The sequence below is a fragment of the Pan paniscus genome, chromosome 7, assembly GCF_029289425.2.
Source record: "Pan paniscus chromosome 7, NHGRI_mPanPan1-v2.0_pri, whole genome shotgun sequence".
In the NCBI taxonomy this organism is placed as follows: Eukaryota; Metazoa; Chordata; class Mammalia; order Primates; family Hominidae; genus Pan; species Pan paniscus.
The window spans coordinates 103,808,151-103,827,577 of NC_073256.2; the positions used below are offsets into that span (position 1 = coordinate 103,808,151).

The following is a 19,427-nucleotide window of genomic DNA, read 5'->3' on the forward strand; positions in this document are numbered from 1 at the left end:
TTATTCCTAAAATATTCAGCTGATGGAATACATTGGTGAAAGTATCCATTGACCACTAATTAATTGTATGTTTTGGCATTTGGATGTATTCAGATGTTGATATAAAAAGGAGACGAAATTGAGGCTTTCCTCATCATAGAATCTTATTTATACCTCTACAGCTTGTCTGATACTTTATAGATTCTTTCCATTGGTAATAAGTTCAGTTCTCGCATTTCTTTCTTATTTATTCTTGCCTAAAATTTTAAGGTAAAAATAAAATGGATGTGAGGAACGTGAAGGTTCCATCATAAATAATTCTCATGACATTCATAGTAACTGTAAGGAAATCTATGACAATCGGAAAAATAGTGATAATAGCTCATATTTGTGCCCTGCATGTTCTAAATAGTATATATCCATGAACTGATTTATCTCTCTCACAGTAACTCTTTGAAATAGGTGGTAGTATTTTTCCTTTTCTCTGATGAAGGAACTGAGGCACTGAGAGGGCACAGCTAGGAAGTAGAAGAACTGTAATTGACATTCCGCTATCTGGCTGTTGATTCTGTGCACTTTGCCTTCTTCCTATTCATTTTGATGTGTGTGGTTTTTATAGGATCTCAAAGCTATGCTGTTCATCTTTTATACTGCTAGGCTTCACACAGCATTCCCCTAGCCTTTTCACCACCTCTGATTATTGCTAGTGACATCTGACAAAACAATCTAACTGTCATCATTCTATTGGCTGGTTTACAGAGGCTTCCAGAACCTGCTCTGTTGGTAGCAGCCATTTAACTGATGTCTTTTTGTATGATTGTTCATCACTTAATAGAGGATGAATTCAGGTATCTTTTCAAGGAGTGGGTAATCCCTGTCCTTTTAAGGTGTTGGTATAAGATGGCATTACTTTTTCTAATTAAGGATTTCAAAAATTACCTTTGTTTTTGGAGATGGGATAGGGGTGTGCATATTCTATGTGTAACATAATTAAATGTTTTTAATCTCTTAATCTGCAGTTCCACAATCTTGAAATCTCTGAAACCAAAAGGATTTTTTTTTTTTGGTAAACTCATTTGATGGCAAAATGACTAGAACTGATGAAAGGCTATTTATGGTTTTTATTTATCATGGCTACTACTGTGCATATCTCTACATTTCGCTGCAGAAATATTAATGTATTTATCACGATGTGTGGCCCCGAAACCCCCTCCAGGCATAGTGTAATATACAATATATATGCCATTACCTTTGTTGTTTGTTTGTTTTTTTGAGACAGGGTCTTGCCCTGACTTCCAGGCTGGAGTGCAGTAGTACCATCATGGCTCACTGTAGCTCTGACCTCCTGGGCTCAAGCGATCCTCCTGCCTTAGCCCCCTGAATAGTTGGGACTATAGGCATATGCCACCATGCCTGTCTAATATTAAGATTTTTTGTAGAAATGAGGTTTTGCCATATTGCCCAGGCTAGTCTCAATCTCCTGGCCCCAAGCAATCATCCCACCTCAGCTTCCCAAATTGTTGGGATTACAGGGGTGAGCTACCATGTTGTCCACTGCTACCTTTCTAAATTCCGAAAAGTTATGAATTCTGGAACACACCTGGCACTTTGAGGTTTCAGATTAGGAATTGTGGGTCAATACTAAGGGGTTTAAGACAAACGATATATTTCTGTCAAAGACAGTATTATATATGAGGGCTTCCACCTCCCCCACCTCCTGTTCTTTTGAAGCTTGAGTAAGGGGATCCATTTGACAGTTTAGTTGCTATGAAGATTGGCAGGTATTCCAGGTTAAAATGGGAGGCAGTCATGATGTAGTAAAAAGATTAGATTTAGCTTCTGACAGGAGGTAAGTGGTGTCTCAGCTCAACCACTTGCCATGTTAACTCTGTAACCTTGGACAAATTGAACATCCTCAAAATTTATGAAAAGAGGATAATATGCGACTACCTTATAGGACAGTTTTGGAGGTTAAATGAGATAATCTAAAACATTCATAATAGTCCTTGGAGAGTGGTATTTAAGAAAAATATATTCTGTTCCACTTTGTTCCTCTGGTCATAACTTCTAGTGTAAAATAACTTTTTCTAATATATAGTTATTATTTTATTAATAAAGTAGATCAGAGCTCAGTATGGTGAGTTTCAGACAGAAGTACATGATATCACAAGTTTATTATATTTTTTTCTTAGCTCTTTATTCTGAAGTAATTATAAATATACAGAAAGTTGCAAAGAAATGTATGGGAAGGTCCCATGCACCCTTCACCAGCCTCCTCCAGTGTTAACATCTTGTATAACTATTTTGTATCAAAATCAGGAAATTGACATGAATACAACCCATAGAGCTTGTTCACATTTCACCATTTCTACCTGCGTGTGTGTGTGTGTGTGTGTTTCTATACAGTTTTGTCACACATATGGCTTCATGTACCACCAGTTCAATCCGGATACAGAACTGTAGCATCACCAGAAGACTCCCTCATGATGTACCCTCTTTAAAGCCACATCCACTCTCAAGTGTGAACTGAATATTAAAGAAACTTGCTGTGTATATGCAAGCAGTTATTTCTCATGTCATAGTTTTAAAATGGAGTAAAAATGGTATTCACTCTAGTATTTCTACTTTTTTCTTCTTTATTTGAATGTACTTTTAGAGTGAGGACAAATACGTGGTGCTTTGAGATGGATATACCATAAAGTTCATGTGAAACTTAACCTCTCAAAGATTAAACATGAAGTTAGGAAGCTATGTCTTGTAACCCAGAAGTCATAATGGCTGAAAGTAAGGCTTGGGATATGTTCATTTAGAACCCAAGTCAGTGGGTGTGGTCTTTTGTCTTGTGGAGATGAGATGGTTTGCATAAGCTTCTGCTATCATAACTATTACATAAGATTTTAATTTTTTGCCCCGTGTTTCTGCATGAGCAAGGAGCCTACCATCCTGTCCTTCCTCTTTCCTTTTCCTTTCCTTCTTTTTTCGGTTTTATCTGTTCAATCTTTCTTATATCCATTTGTCAACAGATGTTTATTTTGCAACTACCATAGGCTGCACACTGCCAGGTGGATGGGCACATAGGTATCAGAGTTTCTCAATTTCAGCACTGTCGACATATTGGCCCAGGTAGTTCTTTGTTGTAGGGGGCTGTCCTGTGCATTATATTAATAGAATGTTTAGCAGTATTCCTGATCTGTATCCACTAGGTGCCAGTAATATCTTACCTTCTCCTAGTTGTGATGACCAAATGCATTTACAGACATTACTAAATGTCTTTGGCGGTGGGGAGAGCAGAATCTTCCCTAGTCAAGAACCATTGATATATATGAACAGTAATCTCTCCAATCAAATATTATTGTGGCATCTTAATGCGGTTCTGAGCAGTATTGAAGAACCAACATTTGTTGAATTATTGAATAGAAATAATTTGTTTCTAAGAGTTTTTTTTTTAATTAATAGACTTTATATTTTAGAACAGTTTCAGATTTACAGAAAAACTGGGGAGATTGTAGAGAGTTCCCATATGTCCTCCCATCCCACTCAGAGTTTTTGTATTACTAACATTTTGCATTACTGTGATATGTTTGTTACAATTAATGAACCATTAATAATACATTGTTATTAACTAAAGTCCATAGTTTACATTACCTTATATTAACTAATGTTCCTTCTTTGTATTGTACTGGTTCTGTGGGTTTGAGAAATGCATATCATCATGTACACACCATTACAGTATCATACAGAATAGTTTTACTACTCTAAAATTTGTTTCATTTGTTTATCCCTCAAACCCTTTGCAACAGATGTTTTTAAATAATGGCTCTATAGTTTTGTCCTTTCCAGGATGTTAGATAGTTGGAGTCCTACAGTGTGGGTAGCCTTTTCAGATTGGCTTCTTTCACTTAGCAAGGTGCATTTAAGGTTTCTCCATGTTTTTTGTGGCTTGACTTCTCATTTCTTTTTATCACTAAATATTCACTTATTATAAAGGCTCCTTGGTTACTTCAGTTTTTGACAATTGTGAAAAACATTGCTATATACATTTGTGTGCAGGCTCTTACGTGAATATAAGTCTTCAATTCAGTTGGATTGAGGAGTGAGACTGGTGGGTTGTATTTTTAAAGTATGTTTACTTTTGTAACAAACGGCCAAACTGTCTTCCAAAGTGGCTGTACTCCTGCATTCCCACTGCAGTGAATGAGAATTCCTAGTGCTTTGCATCTCACCAACATTTGCATTTCAAGGAGAGTTGTTTATTGTTTATTATTATTTTAACAATACTGAATCTTCCCATTGAGAAATATTTTATGTCTGTATTCATTCTTTTTAGTAATGTTTTTTAAAGTGTTTTCTTCACGCTGGTTGTGCAGTGGCTTACGCCCGTAATCCCAGCATTTTGGGAGGCCCAGGCTGGGGAATCACTTGAGGTCAGGAGTTTGAGTCCAGCCTGGGCAACATAATGAAATCCTAAAAATGCAAAAAAATTTAGCCGGGTGTGGTGACGCACGCCTATAATCCCTGCTACTTGGGAGGCTGGGGCAGGAGAATTGCTTGAACCTGGGGTGCTGAGGTTTCAGTGAGCTGAGATCGCGCTACTGCACTCCAACCTGGGTGACAGAGCAAGACTCTGTCTCAAAAAAAAAAAAAATTTTTTTTCTTCGGATAAGTCTTGAAGTAATCTTGTTGTTGATCTTGTGTCTGTTCATTTTGCTGAAATGTTTTAGCTCCAATTAATTGGTTCTAATGGGGTTTTTAAAAAAATTTTCTTGTGTATTCTAAATAAATAATCTATTTGTCATTTTCACTACAAATGAGTTTTACCATATTCTTTCCAATGTTGTTATGACTTTTCTTAATGGATTGTCAAATATAATCAATACTGAATTGGCATGGTAATTGTGATCTTCCTTGTTTTGTTGCTGATTTTAATTTATTCTTTTTCTTTTTCTTTCTTTTTTTTTTTTTTCAGACGGAGTCTCGCTCTTTTGCCCAGGTTGGAGTACAGTGGCGTGATCCTGGCTCACTGCAACCTCTGCCTCCCGGATTCAAGCAATACTTCTGCCTCAGCCTCCTGAGTAGCTGGGATTACAGGCACACAACCACCACACCCAGCTAATTTTCCTATTTTTTGGTAGAGACGAGGTTTCACCGTGTTGGTCAGGGTGGTCTCAAACTCCTGACCTCGTGATCCACCCGCCTCGGCCTCCCAAAGTGCTGGGATTACAGGCGTGAGCCACTGTGCCCAGCCCTGATTTTACTTTATTCTTGATCTTAATAGAAGTTCTTACAATAGGCTGGGCACAGTGGCTCATGCCTGTAATCCCAGAACTTTGGGAGGCCAAGTTGGGTGCATCATTTGAGGTCAGGAGTTCAAGACTGGCCTGGCCAACAAGGTGAAACCCCATCTCTACCAAAAAATGGGAAAACTAACCAGGCGTGGTGGCGGGCGCCTGTAATCCCGGCTACTAGGGGGCTGAGGAAGGAGAACCGTTTGAACCCGGGAGGTGGAGGTTGCAGTGAGCTGTGATTGTGCCACTGCACTCCAGTCTGGGCCACAGAGCGAGACACCATCTCAAAAAAAAAAGTTCTTAAAATGTTTTACAATTATTGTATATTAATGACTGTAGGTTTGTGATAGATAATCTAGAAAAATCATTAATTTTTCATGATTCTTCTTATCAGGTATTTTACCAAGATTTTCTTGAATGCTTTTGGTTTGTTTTGAAAATAATCATATGACGTTTATCCTTTAATCTGCTAACAGTAGATTTTCTAATGTAGTTTCCTAATATCAAATCATCCTTGAATTTATACATGATGTTAGTCTATAGTCTTCTTGTTCTGTTGTTGTTCAGTTTCAGCTTTGAAAGTTTACATTACCTTCCCAGAATAAGTTAGGACACTCCGTTTCACTTTTTCTCCCCTAATGTGTTATAACACCTTAAATAACATAAGAATGATCTATCCAATAAAGGCTTCATAGAATTTTCTCAAAAACCTTTCTGAGCCTGGAGCCTTTAGGAGGGATGATATTAGAACTTTCATCACCTTTTCCATTGCTGCTCTGATTTGTCTTTTTTTTCTTTCCCTTGAGTTAGTTTAGCTAATTTCAAACTCATTGATATGAAATTGTATATGGTATTTCTAATGTTATTTATATTAAACATGTTTTCTTTATAAAACTTGGAAAGGCATATTTCATGGTTTCTCCAGCTTTCCCGATTAAAAAAATCATATGCATTTGTTAAAAATGCAGATCCCCAGGTTCTTCCCTAGAGATTTCCCCTAGAGATTCAGTAAGTCTAGGATGAGGACTTAGATACTATATTTTCAGTAAGTTCTAGAGTCTTATCAGGTGCATTAGGAAATTCTGATCTTTTTTTTGGGTCTTTTGACCAAAATTCATTTTCTTCTACTTACTTTTTTTTTTTTTTTTCTGTATCTGGAATGAATTCTAAGCTCTTTTGTTACCATTCTTTCTTACATCTTTAGGTACTTCTTTGGCCATGTCTGGTAGCATTTAATCTGAGTGTTTTCTTTTTGTCATTAATTCTCCTAAAATTTGTGATTATGTCTCCCTCTGCCATTTCCATTAGAATTTTGATATATGGTCTTCCAGTAGGTTTTGTTCTGTAATCTATTCACCCTTACAGTTTTAATTTGACTCATTTTTATAGTGACACGTAGTCAAACTAGATCACACTTAAAATGAAAATTAGGAAAACTGTGTCACTGGATTGCAGTACTGGGTTATTTCTTGAAAAAGTGTAGAATGGGTTCTTGCAACCCCTATAGTACTATCTTAAGAACTGATGCCATCATACAGTTCCTACTATTGGCAAAACAGTTCGTTTGATGTTAGCTACCACTTACACAAGGGAAGGGCGATTGAAAGGGATCATTTTTCAAAGTTTAGATGGCCCATACAGACTTCCTCTCAGAATTGATGATTTGGAGGGAAAACACTGGTTATCTTAATGCTGGTTCCTCTCTCCTTAAGGTCGTTATTATTATACATACTTAAATTTTTATCATTTACATATTCATCCCTGAAATTTTGAGCAACAAAAATAAAATCTCCATTTTATTTTATGTTATATATTTTGAAAATATTACTTTGTCTGCTGTTTGGAGAATGGATTGTAGTTGCTTAGTCTGGATTAGGCTCTGAATAAGTGTAGTCAATTGATTAGGTAATTGATTGCTTTATCATTACTTGATAGATTATTTTATTAATTTTCCCTTCTCAGTTAATGGAGAATCATCCTCATTTGCACCAACTGATAATGTGTCTGTCACGGGTACTCCAGTAGTGTCTGAAGAAAATGCCTTGTCTCCAAATTGCACTAGTACTACTGTTGAAGATCCTCCAGTTCAAGAAATACTGACTTCCTCAGAAAACAATGAATGTATTCCTTCTACCAGTGCAGAATTGGAATCTGAAGCTAGAAGTATATTAGAGCCTGACACCTCTGATTCTAGAAGTAGTTCTGCTTTTGAAGCAGCCAAATCAAGACAGCCAGATGGGTGTATGGATCCTGTACGGCAGCAGTCTGGGAATGCCAACACAGAAACCTTGCCATCAGGGTATGTTAAGCTTTTTAATGTCTGACTTGCATTTAAGTAGCAACTCTGTTAACATACGATTATTGAATGTGTGCATAAAATGTTTTCATTGTTCAGAACTTTGAAATCTAAGTTGGGATCTGAATCATACTATTTATTTACTTGCTACAAAACAAGTACTTTTTGAAACTAAGAACAATTGCTCACCTGGTTGACATATATGTAGTACGAAGGGAAAAGAAAAAACCTGATGTTAATTAGCAAGACCCTCTTAATTTGATTCTTGGTTTATTTCTACTTTTCGTAAGAGTGACCATGATACTCCATATAATAGCCTCAGTTCTCTGGCATCCTTGGTGATCTGTTTTCCAGACCTCATACTGGAGAGCAAATAGCTCTTCTTTTCCTCAGCTAATATTGAGTGCTGGGGAGTCACAAACCTTGCTGATTGGCTCTATTAAAAATGCAGTTTTTCATCGCTGGTTAGTAATTCTTAATCTCTTTTAAGTTTCTCATTATAATTATTCAACTTCCCATGATTTTCTTTAAAGAGTATTCTATATGTGTATTCCATTCGGTAATTTCTTTGACCTTTGGCACTGATAATACTAATATTAATTAATGATTAATTGTCTCTGCCTTCAAGAAGCTTATTTAGTGATTCACAGTTGTAAACATGTACAGTATATACAATACAGTCAGAAAGTATATATGGACACGTGCTTTCCAACACAGTTTACAGTGATCAGAATGTCAACTCTTGTAGCTATTGAAACTGCACTTCTAGATGTCTCTACACTATTGTCTTCATTTTGTTACCTCAGTCACTATGTTAGTGTACCTTGGTTTTTTTTTTTTGGAATTGTTTTTTTTTTCTCAGTGCCCTTTACTGGCTCGTCTGATGTTGTCCACTGCTTAATTACGGTTTCAGCCTGTGGTCTTCCTTTGTGTGCTTACCCCAGTAGATCTAGCACTCTCCATTATTATTATTTTGGAGCAGAGTTTCATTCTTGTTGGCCAGGCTAGAGTGCAATGGCACGATCTTGGCTCACTGCAACTTCCGCCTCCCAGGTTCAAGTGAGTCTGCTGCCTTAGCCTCCCAAGTGGCTGGGATTAGAGGCACCCGCCACTATGCCCAGCTAATTTTTGTATTTTTAGTAGAGACGGGGTTTTTCCATGTTGGTCAGGCTGGTCTCAAACTCCTGACCTCGTGATCCGCCCGCCTTGCCTCCCAAAGTGCTGGGATTACAGGTGTGAGCCACCATGCCTGGCCAGCTCTCCATCATTTTAACTATTAAATCTGTATGTTCAGGCCAGACTTTTCTTTGAGCTTATTTTCAACTGCTTTTCCCTCTTCTGTTTCCTGGAAATGTTTCAGACCCTATATTAGCTTTCCTTTCCCTCTCAAAAATCTCTTGTCCTGTGTCCCATCTTTGGTAAATTAGTCAATTATCCTAGTCTCTCATGTGCCAGTCACTGTGGCAAAGACATATAAGAAGCTGTTCTTAACTGTCAAGAACCTCATCGTCTAAGTGGTGGGGGAGGGGAAGAGAAGTAAACAATCAGCCAGTATACAGTACAATTAAAGCTATGCCAGAGGTAAGTTTAGGATGCCATGACAAGGAACACATGCAGAGAAGGAATGGGAGGAGTTACCTGTGCCGTTGACGTCAAAGAATACTTTCGAAAGCTATGACACGTCGGTGGATTCTGAAAGAAGAGGAGGAGTTAGCAAATAGTGGAGGCACGAGTGGTGAAAATTTCATTTTCAGTAGAGCCGACTGCACATTCAGATTCCTAGCACCCATGAAAATGAGTATGCTGAACCCAGGAATTATTATTTTGTTATAGTTTGAGTTCAGCATTTGAGGCAGCAAGATATATAATGCTGAAGAGAAAACAGCCCTGTGAAGAATTTTGTGTGATTTCGAAGGGTTTGGAAGTTTTTTCTGAAAACCACGAATAAGCATTAAAGAATGTAAAGCAGGGGAGTGGCATAATCCTCTTTGCTTTTATTAAGATCATTTTTGCAGTGGTATAGACAGCTAAGGAGTTAAGGAGTTGGGGATAGCAGCCAGGCTGTTTTATAAATGAGGGAAGCCGGCATTCCAGTTCAAAACAGTAAGTACATAAACCTAATTCTGTTGAGACCAGATAAATGCTTCAGCAGACTTGTTGTCACCACTTATGATCTTTGTATTAGAATTTTGCAGTAATCTATATTAGTGTTTTTCAAATTGTAGAGTGCAACCCGTTAATAGGTTATCACCAGCATTTGAACACATAATGAAATAAAGAAATATAGGCGAGAATAGGAAATATTGGAAGATGTTAAATGTAGTAAGAATAAGCATTGTTTCCTGAAAGTTTGTTTTTCTGTGTGTGTGTCTGTGTGTATATGTGTGTGTATGTAAGTAAAATCAGTAGATAAATAGCAATCTGGTATACACAGAGATATTTATATAAAACACACTTCTTACTGTGTAAACTGTGGTCAAAAAAAGTTTAAAAGCCACTAATCCAGGGGAGAAATTAAGAGAGCCTGAAGTGAGGTAAATGCTAATATTTTAGGTTGACATAAGATGGGTCTTGATAATAAGTTGTGGGGAGATAGAATAGAAAAAGAGTGGAACCAAGGTGGATTCTTCTGGCATACACAGCACCAGGCTGTGTAACCCTTTGAGTCAGCAGTTTTCAACTCCACATCATCTTCCCTCTTTGCTTAAAAATCTTACCTTAGTTCCTGTGTTTTCTTTTGTTTGGTAACTTACTGAGTCATTTAGCTAACAACAGGATAGGACTATGGGTGCCTCAATCCTGTTGATTGTAATGTACAGCCAAGTTGAGAACTGCTACTTCAAGTTCTTTTGTTAACCCTTTACTCTCCACATTTTTTTAATTCACTTTATATAGAGATATGTAGATGAAATAAAAAAATTCTGTGTATCAAAATCTAATTTAAAGTATGTGTCAGTGAAAAATTGGACAGTGTATTAATATTGAGTACTTTTCAGAGAGATTAAAAATACATTATGAATTCCTCCCCACCCCCCCACCCCCGCCCCTAAATAGTGATTAGGCAACTGGGTCGTGGCATATTTGACTGAAATAATGATAGAATGTTGGACTTAGGGTAGGAGAGTGAAGAGAAAGTGTTCTGTATTTTGTAGGGCATCCAGTTGATATATGTACCTCATGCCGTATACCAAGGAGGCAGTTATATGTACAGTTCCAGAACTGAAGAAGAATATTCTAGCCTGGAGATAACATTTGAGTATTATGCCAAGCACGATTTTGCCTAAAGAACTTTGCATGTGCTCTTTTATGTATTCTCAAATATACTCAGGTTTTGTTAAAATGTTACCTCATTCCAGAGGTGTTTTTTGAGTCTCCTGTCCAAATCAAGCCAGTTTCCCCACATTTCCGTATCCTGCTTTATTTTCCCCAACATTTTATGTTGAAAATTTACAAATGTACAGAAAATTATAATTTTGCAGTGAAAACCCATACACTTCCCACTAGATTTTACAATTGACCCTTTATTGTGCTTGCCTTATCTCATCTCTTCATCTCTTCATCCATCTGATTTTTAGTGCATTTCAATGAGTTGCAGACATCAATATGTTTTGCCCCTCAACACTTCAGCTTGCAAATCATTAACTGGAATTCAATATGTTTTAAAATTTTTTTAGATAAAGATGACAAAGAAAGAAAAACACGAGTCTTGAATGTACCATTATGATGAATTTTGGCAAATGCGTATGTCTGTGTAACTCAAATCTTTATCGAGATACAGAACATTAATATCACCCTAGAAAGTTGTGATTCTGAGGCAATCAATATTCTAATTTTTTCTACTATAGATTAATTTTCCCTGCTGTAGAACTTACTATAGATGGAGTGTGAACTCTTTTGAGTAGGCTTCTTCTAATCAGCATGATGTAACCTTTATTATTTTTCTAGCACTTAAATTATGTGACACACAGTGTTATTATCTGTTGTCTCTCCACTAGACTGAAGGGAGATTTTATTTTGTCTATTTCTATATTCTTCGTGCTCAAAACTATGCCTACCGTATAGCAGGCACTCAATAAATATTTGTTATATAAGTGAATTTGTGCTACGTTAAATGATTTAGAATGACTGAGCAACTGGGCAAAAGCTCTGGCTGGTAAATGCCTCTGGAAGAAATGGTTAACAAGGTCAAAAGCCACTGAAAAATTCTAGGAAGATAAGAACTGAAAGGCACTCATTGAACTTAATTACAAAGAGTTTATTTATTGTTGACCCATGACAGAGTGTGGTTTCAGGGAAATAATAAGAGCTGTATTCAAATTGCTGTGAGTTGGAGTGAATGAGAGGGGAGGAAGTGTGATAGAGGACTCTTTGGAAGCATGTGAACTAATGTAGAAAACTCTTTCTCTGTGAAGACAAAGGGAAGGAGGAATGTTTGAAAGAAGTGAGCAAGAGGACATACAGAACTGAGGGGTAGATTGTTTTGTAAAATGGAAGAGACTGACAGGTTGATCTGCTGATGCAGTAGGTCAGTGGGGGGAGAGATTGGCCAATACTAGACAGAAAGAGGATTAACTCTGGGATTGTAGTTATGACAAGGCAGCAGTCTTACTGCCAACCCCTGTTATATAAGTTTGAAGCCAGCAGTTGCCCAGTCGTTCACCAAATTTTATTATTTTTATTGTAATATATTTTTCAAAATTCTTCCACATTTCTTTTTTTTTTTTAAGCAAAGTCTTTGTTCAGTACTAGGTTTTGAAAATTTGTATATAATGTTTTAGTGAGACAGAGAGATCATACCTAAACACTAGGCAGAAGAGGGTTATGGTTGAAGGTGAAGTGTGGCAGTTATAAATTAGAGTTCTATTGAGAATTCTCATTAATCAGTAATTTGGTAATTTGCACCTATTTGAGGGGTGTTCATGAATTTTCACTACGGGATTATCTGGTCTCTGGCCAAATCCAGCCCACCACTTTTATAGGTACAGCTCTAGCAGGCTGTCACTGTGAGTCATGGAGACAAAGCCAGAGCAGCCCCCTTTACCCCTGTACCACTTCCCCCTGAAAGTACCTTCCTCCCTTGCTGCCCAAGGCCTGCTCTCGTCACCACCACATTCTGGGGACTCACTTTTGGCAGCTACCAGGTCCCAAGCCGTGGACACATACCCTGGGAGTGACATCTCAGCACGGTGACACCTCTTGGGCCAGCTGCCAGGGGAGGAGAGAAGGGCACACACAGGGATTCAGGAGTCCCTGGGGCAGACAGTGAAATTGGCCAGGCTGCTCCCTTGTGGACCAGGAACTCTGTGTTCTGAGAATGTTGTCAGCAGCGGGAACTGGGTACACAACATGCCCACAACCCGGGATGCCCCAGCACAAGCAGAGAGGGTGGAGCAGGGCAGGAGTCTCTTTTTATGTAAGTACCTACATAATCGTCTTGATTATACCTTTGGTTCACAAAGCCTAAGATATTTACCATCTGGCTCTTTGTAGAAATTTGCCTACTCCTTATCTAGTGCATTATAGATCTAATAAAGTGCATTCTAGAAAATGCACTTTAGAAAATTAGAAATAAGATAACCGAAAGCAGTTCTGAATATAATGTTCTGTGTAGCAAGAAATTTAGTTTGAGAAAGACAAATTCTGTTTAGAACAAACACACTGAAATCTGGAAGTGATCTAAAAGATCAGTGACTAGCATTGTGCTTGGAACGTAAGTGCTTACTGAATATTTGTTAGATGGTAAGTTAGAAATACTTGAAGTTAACTCAGGATAAAACAGAAAAGGGCTTCATAGCCCATTGTATGGATGGAGGGCTTGGTTGTGTTTATTTTTTCCCCCAATTTTAAAACTGTTTCTGATTACAAAATTAAGACATGACCAAATACAATATTTAAGTCATATAGAAATATTAATAGTTCTTAAGCTCACCACTGAGAGTGGTGTCTATATATATTATTCCAGTAGCAAATATTTGAGAGCCTTGTTCTAGGTGTGTGCAGCAGGGCAGGAGAGCTCAAGGCTCTGTTGTGTAGCACCTGTTGTGTAAAGCTTGTATTTCAGTGGGAAGACAAACAGTGGCCTTATGTAAAAAAACTCATTGAGTAATGTCCGATAGTGACAAGTTCTATGAGACAAGATAAAAGTGGATGAAGAGGCTAGAGAGCAACTATATAAATTATTATTTTGCATAAAATATTTTCATAAATAGAATCATACTGTATATAGTTTTTCGGTTGCTTTTAAAAAAAAACTTAGTCAGATTTCCAAATCAGTACAAGTAAATTCACACATTGACCAAATATTTAATCGACAAATATTTATTAAACTCCTTGTCTGTGTGGCAGGCTCTGTACTAGGTGCTGTTAGTATACTGATTTGCAAAACAGATGAAGGCCCAAACTTTGTGGAGCGTATGGTCTAATATATAGGTCTCCCTTAATTCTTTTGAATGGTTTGTAGCGTTTCCTTGTGTATTATTTATTGCTATATAATAAATTACCCCAGAACTTATCTCACACAGTTTCTGAGCATCAAGAATCAGGAAGTGCATTAGCTGGGTGCTTCTACTTGGGGTTCTCATGAGGTTGCCATCAAGCTGTTGGTGGGGGCTGCAGTCATTTGGAGGATGGTTAAGTGCACCTCACTTAGCAAACCCAAGAGAGCTGGATTCTGGCCTGTCAGTGGGAAAAGCTCAGAATATGCATTGGCAGCATTGGATGCCTTTGGAAGTGGTAGTGAAGATGACACTGTAAATGGCAAGACTGAATGTTTGAGAAACCCTAATTCCCTTCCCTGCAGCCAGAACTTCTGCTCTGCCTAGGGGTTTTCTCACTGGAGATACTTGACGCTTGGGAACACCAGGCACATTGGAGGTCAGAGATACTGTCCTAAATCAGCAGATGTAAGTGAGCCTTTGAAAGGTTAGTAAGTGAAGAAGGTTGTAAAGTAAATTTTCAAATACACACCCAACACAGATCCCAGAATATTGACAACCGGGATTTTACCTCCTCAACCAGGAGACTAACAGTATCTTCTATTGAAGACCTCTCCAAAACACTGAAAATACTAATATAGATTGTTCTCTAACAAAACAGTCCCATTATTATCACTCTTTAATTAATCCACAATCCACAAGCGCCACCCAGGCACATAAAACTCCCAGTAAGTTTTCAGTGCCCTTCTCATTAGATATCTGAGGGAAACCTCTTAATTTGAAAGATAGAGATCAAAAAAACAACCTAGAAAATACTGTTTTAAGATATCAGACTAGGGCTGGGCGCGGTGGCTCCCGTCTGTAATCCCAGCACTTTGGGAGGCCTGGGCGCGCAGATCACTTGGTCAGGAGTTCGAGACCAGCTTGGCCAATATGGTAAAACCCTGTCTCTACTAAAAATACAAAAATTAGCCAGGCATGGTGGCACGCGCCTGTAGTCCCAGCTACTCAGAAGGCTGAGGCAGAAGAATCGCTTGAACCTGGGAGACGGAGGTTGCAGTGAGCTGAGATCACACCACTGCAGTCCAGCTTGGGTGACAGAGCGAGATTCCATCTCAAAAAACAAAAAAAAGATAACAGACTATTTTAATATCCTCTGAGGGATAAAAGTAGATACAACATACATACAACAAGAACCCAATGCTATAAAAATGGAATACTCAAAGGACTAAAAAACTCTTGGAAATTTAATTCAGTGGGAAATTTGACTGATAAAGGTAAAGAAATTTGCCAGACAGTAACACATAAGGACCAGTTCAGACAGTCTGATAAGAAAAGTTCTAGAAAGAGAGAAAATGGGAGGAAGTCCTTAACAAAATAACAAACACAAATTTCTTTATTGAAGAATAAACACAAATTTCCTTATTGAAAAGACTCACTAAAAATCCAGGATGATAAATGAAAACAGATCTATTTTAAGACAATTTGTTGTGAAAACTTTAGTACATTGGGGCCAATTAAATTCTAAATATTTTCAGCGATTGAAAAAGCAGGTTTCATAATAATCAGAATGGCATCAGATTTCCTAGAATCAACACGAAAAGCTAGAAGACAGTGGAAGAGAGTGGGTCCATGCCTTAAATGCTGAAGGAAATTATGCCCAACATATAATTCTGTATCCAGCCACACTGTTTAGTATTTGCATAGAATAAATACATTTTTCCATATCCTAGGTTTCCAAAAGTTCACTTCTTATGTCTTCTTTCTTAGAAAGCTACTAGGACTTGTGTTTTCCCAAAACTGGGTAGTGAAAGTAAAAGACGTTGGAGGCAGGAATTACAGGGTCTGCTAGGAGAGGAGTGAAAGGAATGCCGCACAATGGTAAAGGAAAGCCCAAACTGGCCTCAGACAGCACTCACTCTAGACTAGAAGCTAATCAGAAGGCAGGTGCAATCATAGAACAGCTAATGAGCTTGAACGTTTTAAGAGGAGATTTATGCAACTGGAAAAGTATTTGGGGTTTAACGATAAGAATGTAGACAATAAGCAAATGGAAGTGGAGATAATTTTTCTAGCTAATAGTATTTTTTAAAAAAAGAAATCGGGGTATGTTCCATGGCTCATCTGTGGGGAGAGTTTACATAGTCATAATGATAACTGTAAGGGAAGGTACAACATATGTGTATATTTGGAATGGTTGGGAGGAGGGTAAGTGTAGATGTGTATGTGTGCAGGAAAGAGACCTGCAGCTTCACCTTTCCTAATAAAAAGTCAATACATTATGTTTGAAATTAAACAAATCACAATAAGTCAAGGAAGTTAATAAGTAAAAGAAGTAAATACCAAAAAAATGGACTGAAACAGTTGAAAATGTTGCCTTGGGGAGTGGAAAATGAAGTGAAAGAGACAGTAGGTACTGTTGTTTTTTGCAATAAGTCTCACAGACTGTATGACTCTGTTTAAACTATGTGAAGGTATATATAATTATATAGCTATGAAGGTATATTTTAAACTATCTGAAAGTATATGTAATTTTGATTAAAAATTAAAGCTAAATTAAAAATAGTAAAGGATATTTGTGAAGAAACAGTTGAAACCAGGAAATTTTGCTGTAGGACAGCAATAAAAATTCAAGGACTGCTTATGGGAATTATTACCTAAAAATAGCAAAAGTGAAACTTGATCAGGTTTTTAGGTATTCATTTGGTTTTGGTAGTTAAGCTTTCATACAGAATAGCCCATTGTTACATGTTAGACATATTCCTGACAGGCCTTTAAAATGAAATTTTATATTTAACTCCTTCTTTCCCGTGAGCTTTTTATATAAACAAATAAAGTAAATCATAACTTTCAGATTGTCTGATTTTAGTGAAATGCTTTATAAGAAATATCTAAGTTTTTACAGTACTGAATATCATGAGTGTTCCAGTGTAGGATATAATAGGCAAGTTTAATAATTTTTGTGATCCCGAGTCAGTTCTGAACTTGGGAATCTTTATTGTTTATGGTTACTACTTAAGCATTTTGTGACTTAGGTTTGTTAGATGCAGACTAAACAATTTTTTAAATTTTTTGTGTGCATTTGTCATTTTAAGTATGTATGTGTTTATGGGTGCAAACTAGGGAGTAGTTTCAGTATATATGGTTATCGTGTATAAAAATAATTTAAAGAAAATAAGCACTCTTAATAAAAAAATAAATTTAATTGGGTTCTTTTTTGGGGGGGGTTCTCCCAGATTGATTTAATATTTGAAAATAGGCCGGGCATGGTGGCTCACGCCTGTAATCCCAGCACTTTGGGAGGCCGAGGCGGAAGGATCACGAGGTCAGCAGTTCGAGACCATCCTGGCTAACACGGTGAAACTCCGTCTCTACTAAAAATACAAAAAATTAGCTGGCCGTGGTGGCTGGCGCCTATAGTCCCAGCTACTTGGGAGGCTGAGACAGGAGAATGGTGTGAAACCGGGAGGCGGAGCTTACATGAGCCAAGATTGCGCCACTGCATTCCAGCCTGGGGGACAGAGCGAGACGCCATCTCAAAAAAAAAAATTTTTTTTTGAAAATATAAATTTACCATATTAACAAATCATCGGGAAAAGCTATTTGATCCTCTCTCAAAATTTTGCAGATGGGGAAGGGAGGTAGAAGGAAAGAGTGCTGGATTCTTTATGGGAGATCCTTGAGCCTCCCTCTTGGTGCAGGACAACTTATCAAAACTCACCATTCCAAGTTAGGGCTTCTTGATAAGCACTCACATTTAAAAACAGAATCTTTTATTGTGAAACATCACACATACACAGAAAAGTACTTTCCTTCAAAATATATAGATGAAACTGATTTATCACAAAATACACATTTGTAACCATCACACAAGTCAAGAAAGAGAACATTGTCAGCACCCCAGGAATACTCTCTCATGTCGCTTCTGAAACACTGCCTTCTCGAGTTCTTGTGTTTAAGAAAAAGGAAAATATTTTCTGGTTATTCTATTTTAAAATTGAAAACTAGTGTCTTAAACTCAGAAGTACCAGTTTGTATTTATTTATTTATTTATTTATATTTTATTTTATTTTATATTTTTAAGACAGAGTCTTGCCCTGTCACCCAGGCTGGAGTCCGGTGCAATCTTGGCTCACTGCAACCTCTACCTCCTGGGTTCAAGCAGTTATCGTGCATCAGCATCCCGAGTAGCTTGGATTACAGGAGTGTGTGCCACCATGGCTGGCTAATTTTTTTTTTTTCTTTGGGATTTTTAGTAGAGATGGGGTTTCTCCATGTTGGTCAGGCTGGTCTTGAGCTCCTGACCTCAGGTGATTCACCCTCCTTAGCCTCCCAAAGTGCTGGGATTACAGGTGTGAGCCGCCACGCCCGGCCCACCGGTTTTTATTTTTAAAAATTATTCTTCTTTACCATATTAAGAAGACTAAAGAGAAATTAACAGGAATCACAGAAGAAAAAATGAGAATGGGAGAAACAAGAGATTGAGAGTCTTCAAAATAGAATAGGAAAAAGATAAAAACGTCATTTCCATAAATTCAGAGACCTACCAAAACCAAAACCAAAATTAGGATAGATATGCACAAAGAAAAGATACTGTGCACACAGATGAAAGAATTTTCATGGGGCAGTATCACCACATATTTCTTTAAGGCGATTTCTGCTAAAAATCTTTTAGATGGGTACTTTTGAAATTATAGCAAAATCAGTATATTATTTCATAGACACTTTGTGCCTTGGATTTAATATTAAGTTGAAGGTTTCTTCATTTTTTTTTTTTTGGAAACTGAAAATTAGTGTTTATTGAATACCTAAAATGTATTCAGACAAAAATAGACTAGAACTAATTAGCATAATTATTGTAATCCTAGATAAATATCAAATGTCAGAAAAAGGGTAATTTTTATTTTTATTTATTTGTTTATTTATTTTATTTATTTTTTTAATTGATAATTCTTGGGTGTTTCTCCCAGAGGGGGATTTGGCAGGGTCACAGGACAATTGTGGAGGGAAGGTCAGCAGATAAACAAGTGAACAAAGGTCTCTGGTTTTCCTAGGCAGAGGACCCTGCGGCCTTCCACAGTGTTTGTGTCCCTGGGTACTTGAGATTAGGGAGTGGTGATGACTCTTAACGAGTATGCTGCCTTCAAGCATCTGTTTAACAAAGCACATCTTGCACTGCCCTTAATCCATTTAACCCTGAGTGGACACAGCACATGTTTCAGAGAGCACAGGGTTGGGGGCAAGGTCATAGATCAACAGCATCCCAAGGCAGAAGAGTCTTTCTTAGTACAGAACAAAATGGAGTCTCCTATGTCTACTTCTTTCTACACAGACACAGCAACAATCTGATTTCTCTATCTTTTCCCCACATTTCCCCATTTTCTATTCCACAAAACCGCCATCATCATCATGGCCCGTTCTCAATGAGCTGTT

At 37.5% G+C, this 19,427-nt stretch overlaps 1 protein-coding gene across 3 annotated transcripts in view; it reads left to right on the forward strand.

Annotated features, from left to right (window-relative positions):
- WWP1 (WW domain containing E3 ubiquitin protein ligase 1) overlaps positions 1-19,427 on the forward strand; it is a 124,481-nt gene that overhangs the window by 61,315 nt on the left and 43,739 nt on the right. For all 3 annotated transcript variants that reach the window (XM_003821155.5, XM_008974633.5, XM_008974632.5), the window contains one exon: positions 7,227-7,563. In XM_003821155.5, the coding sequence (XP_003821203.2) occupies positions 7,227-7,563 (337 nt within the window). The remainder of the gene's footprint in view (positions 1-7,226; positions 7,564-19,427) is intronic.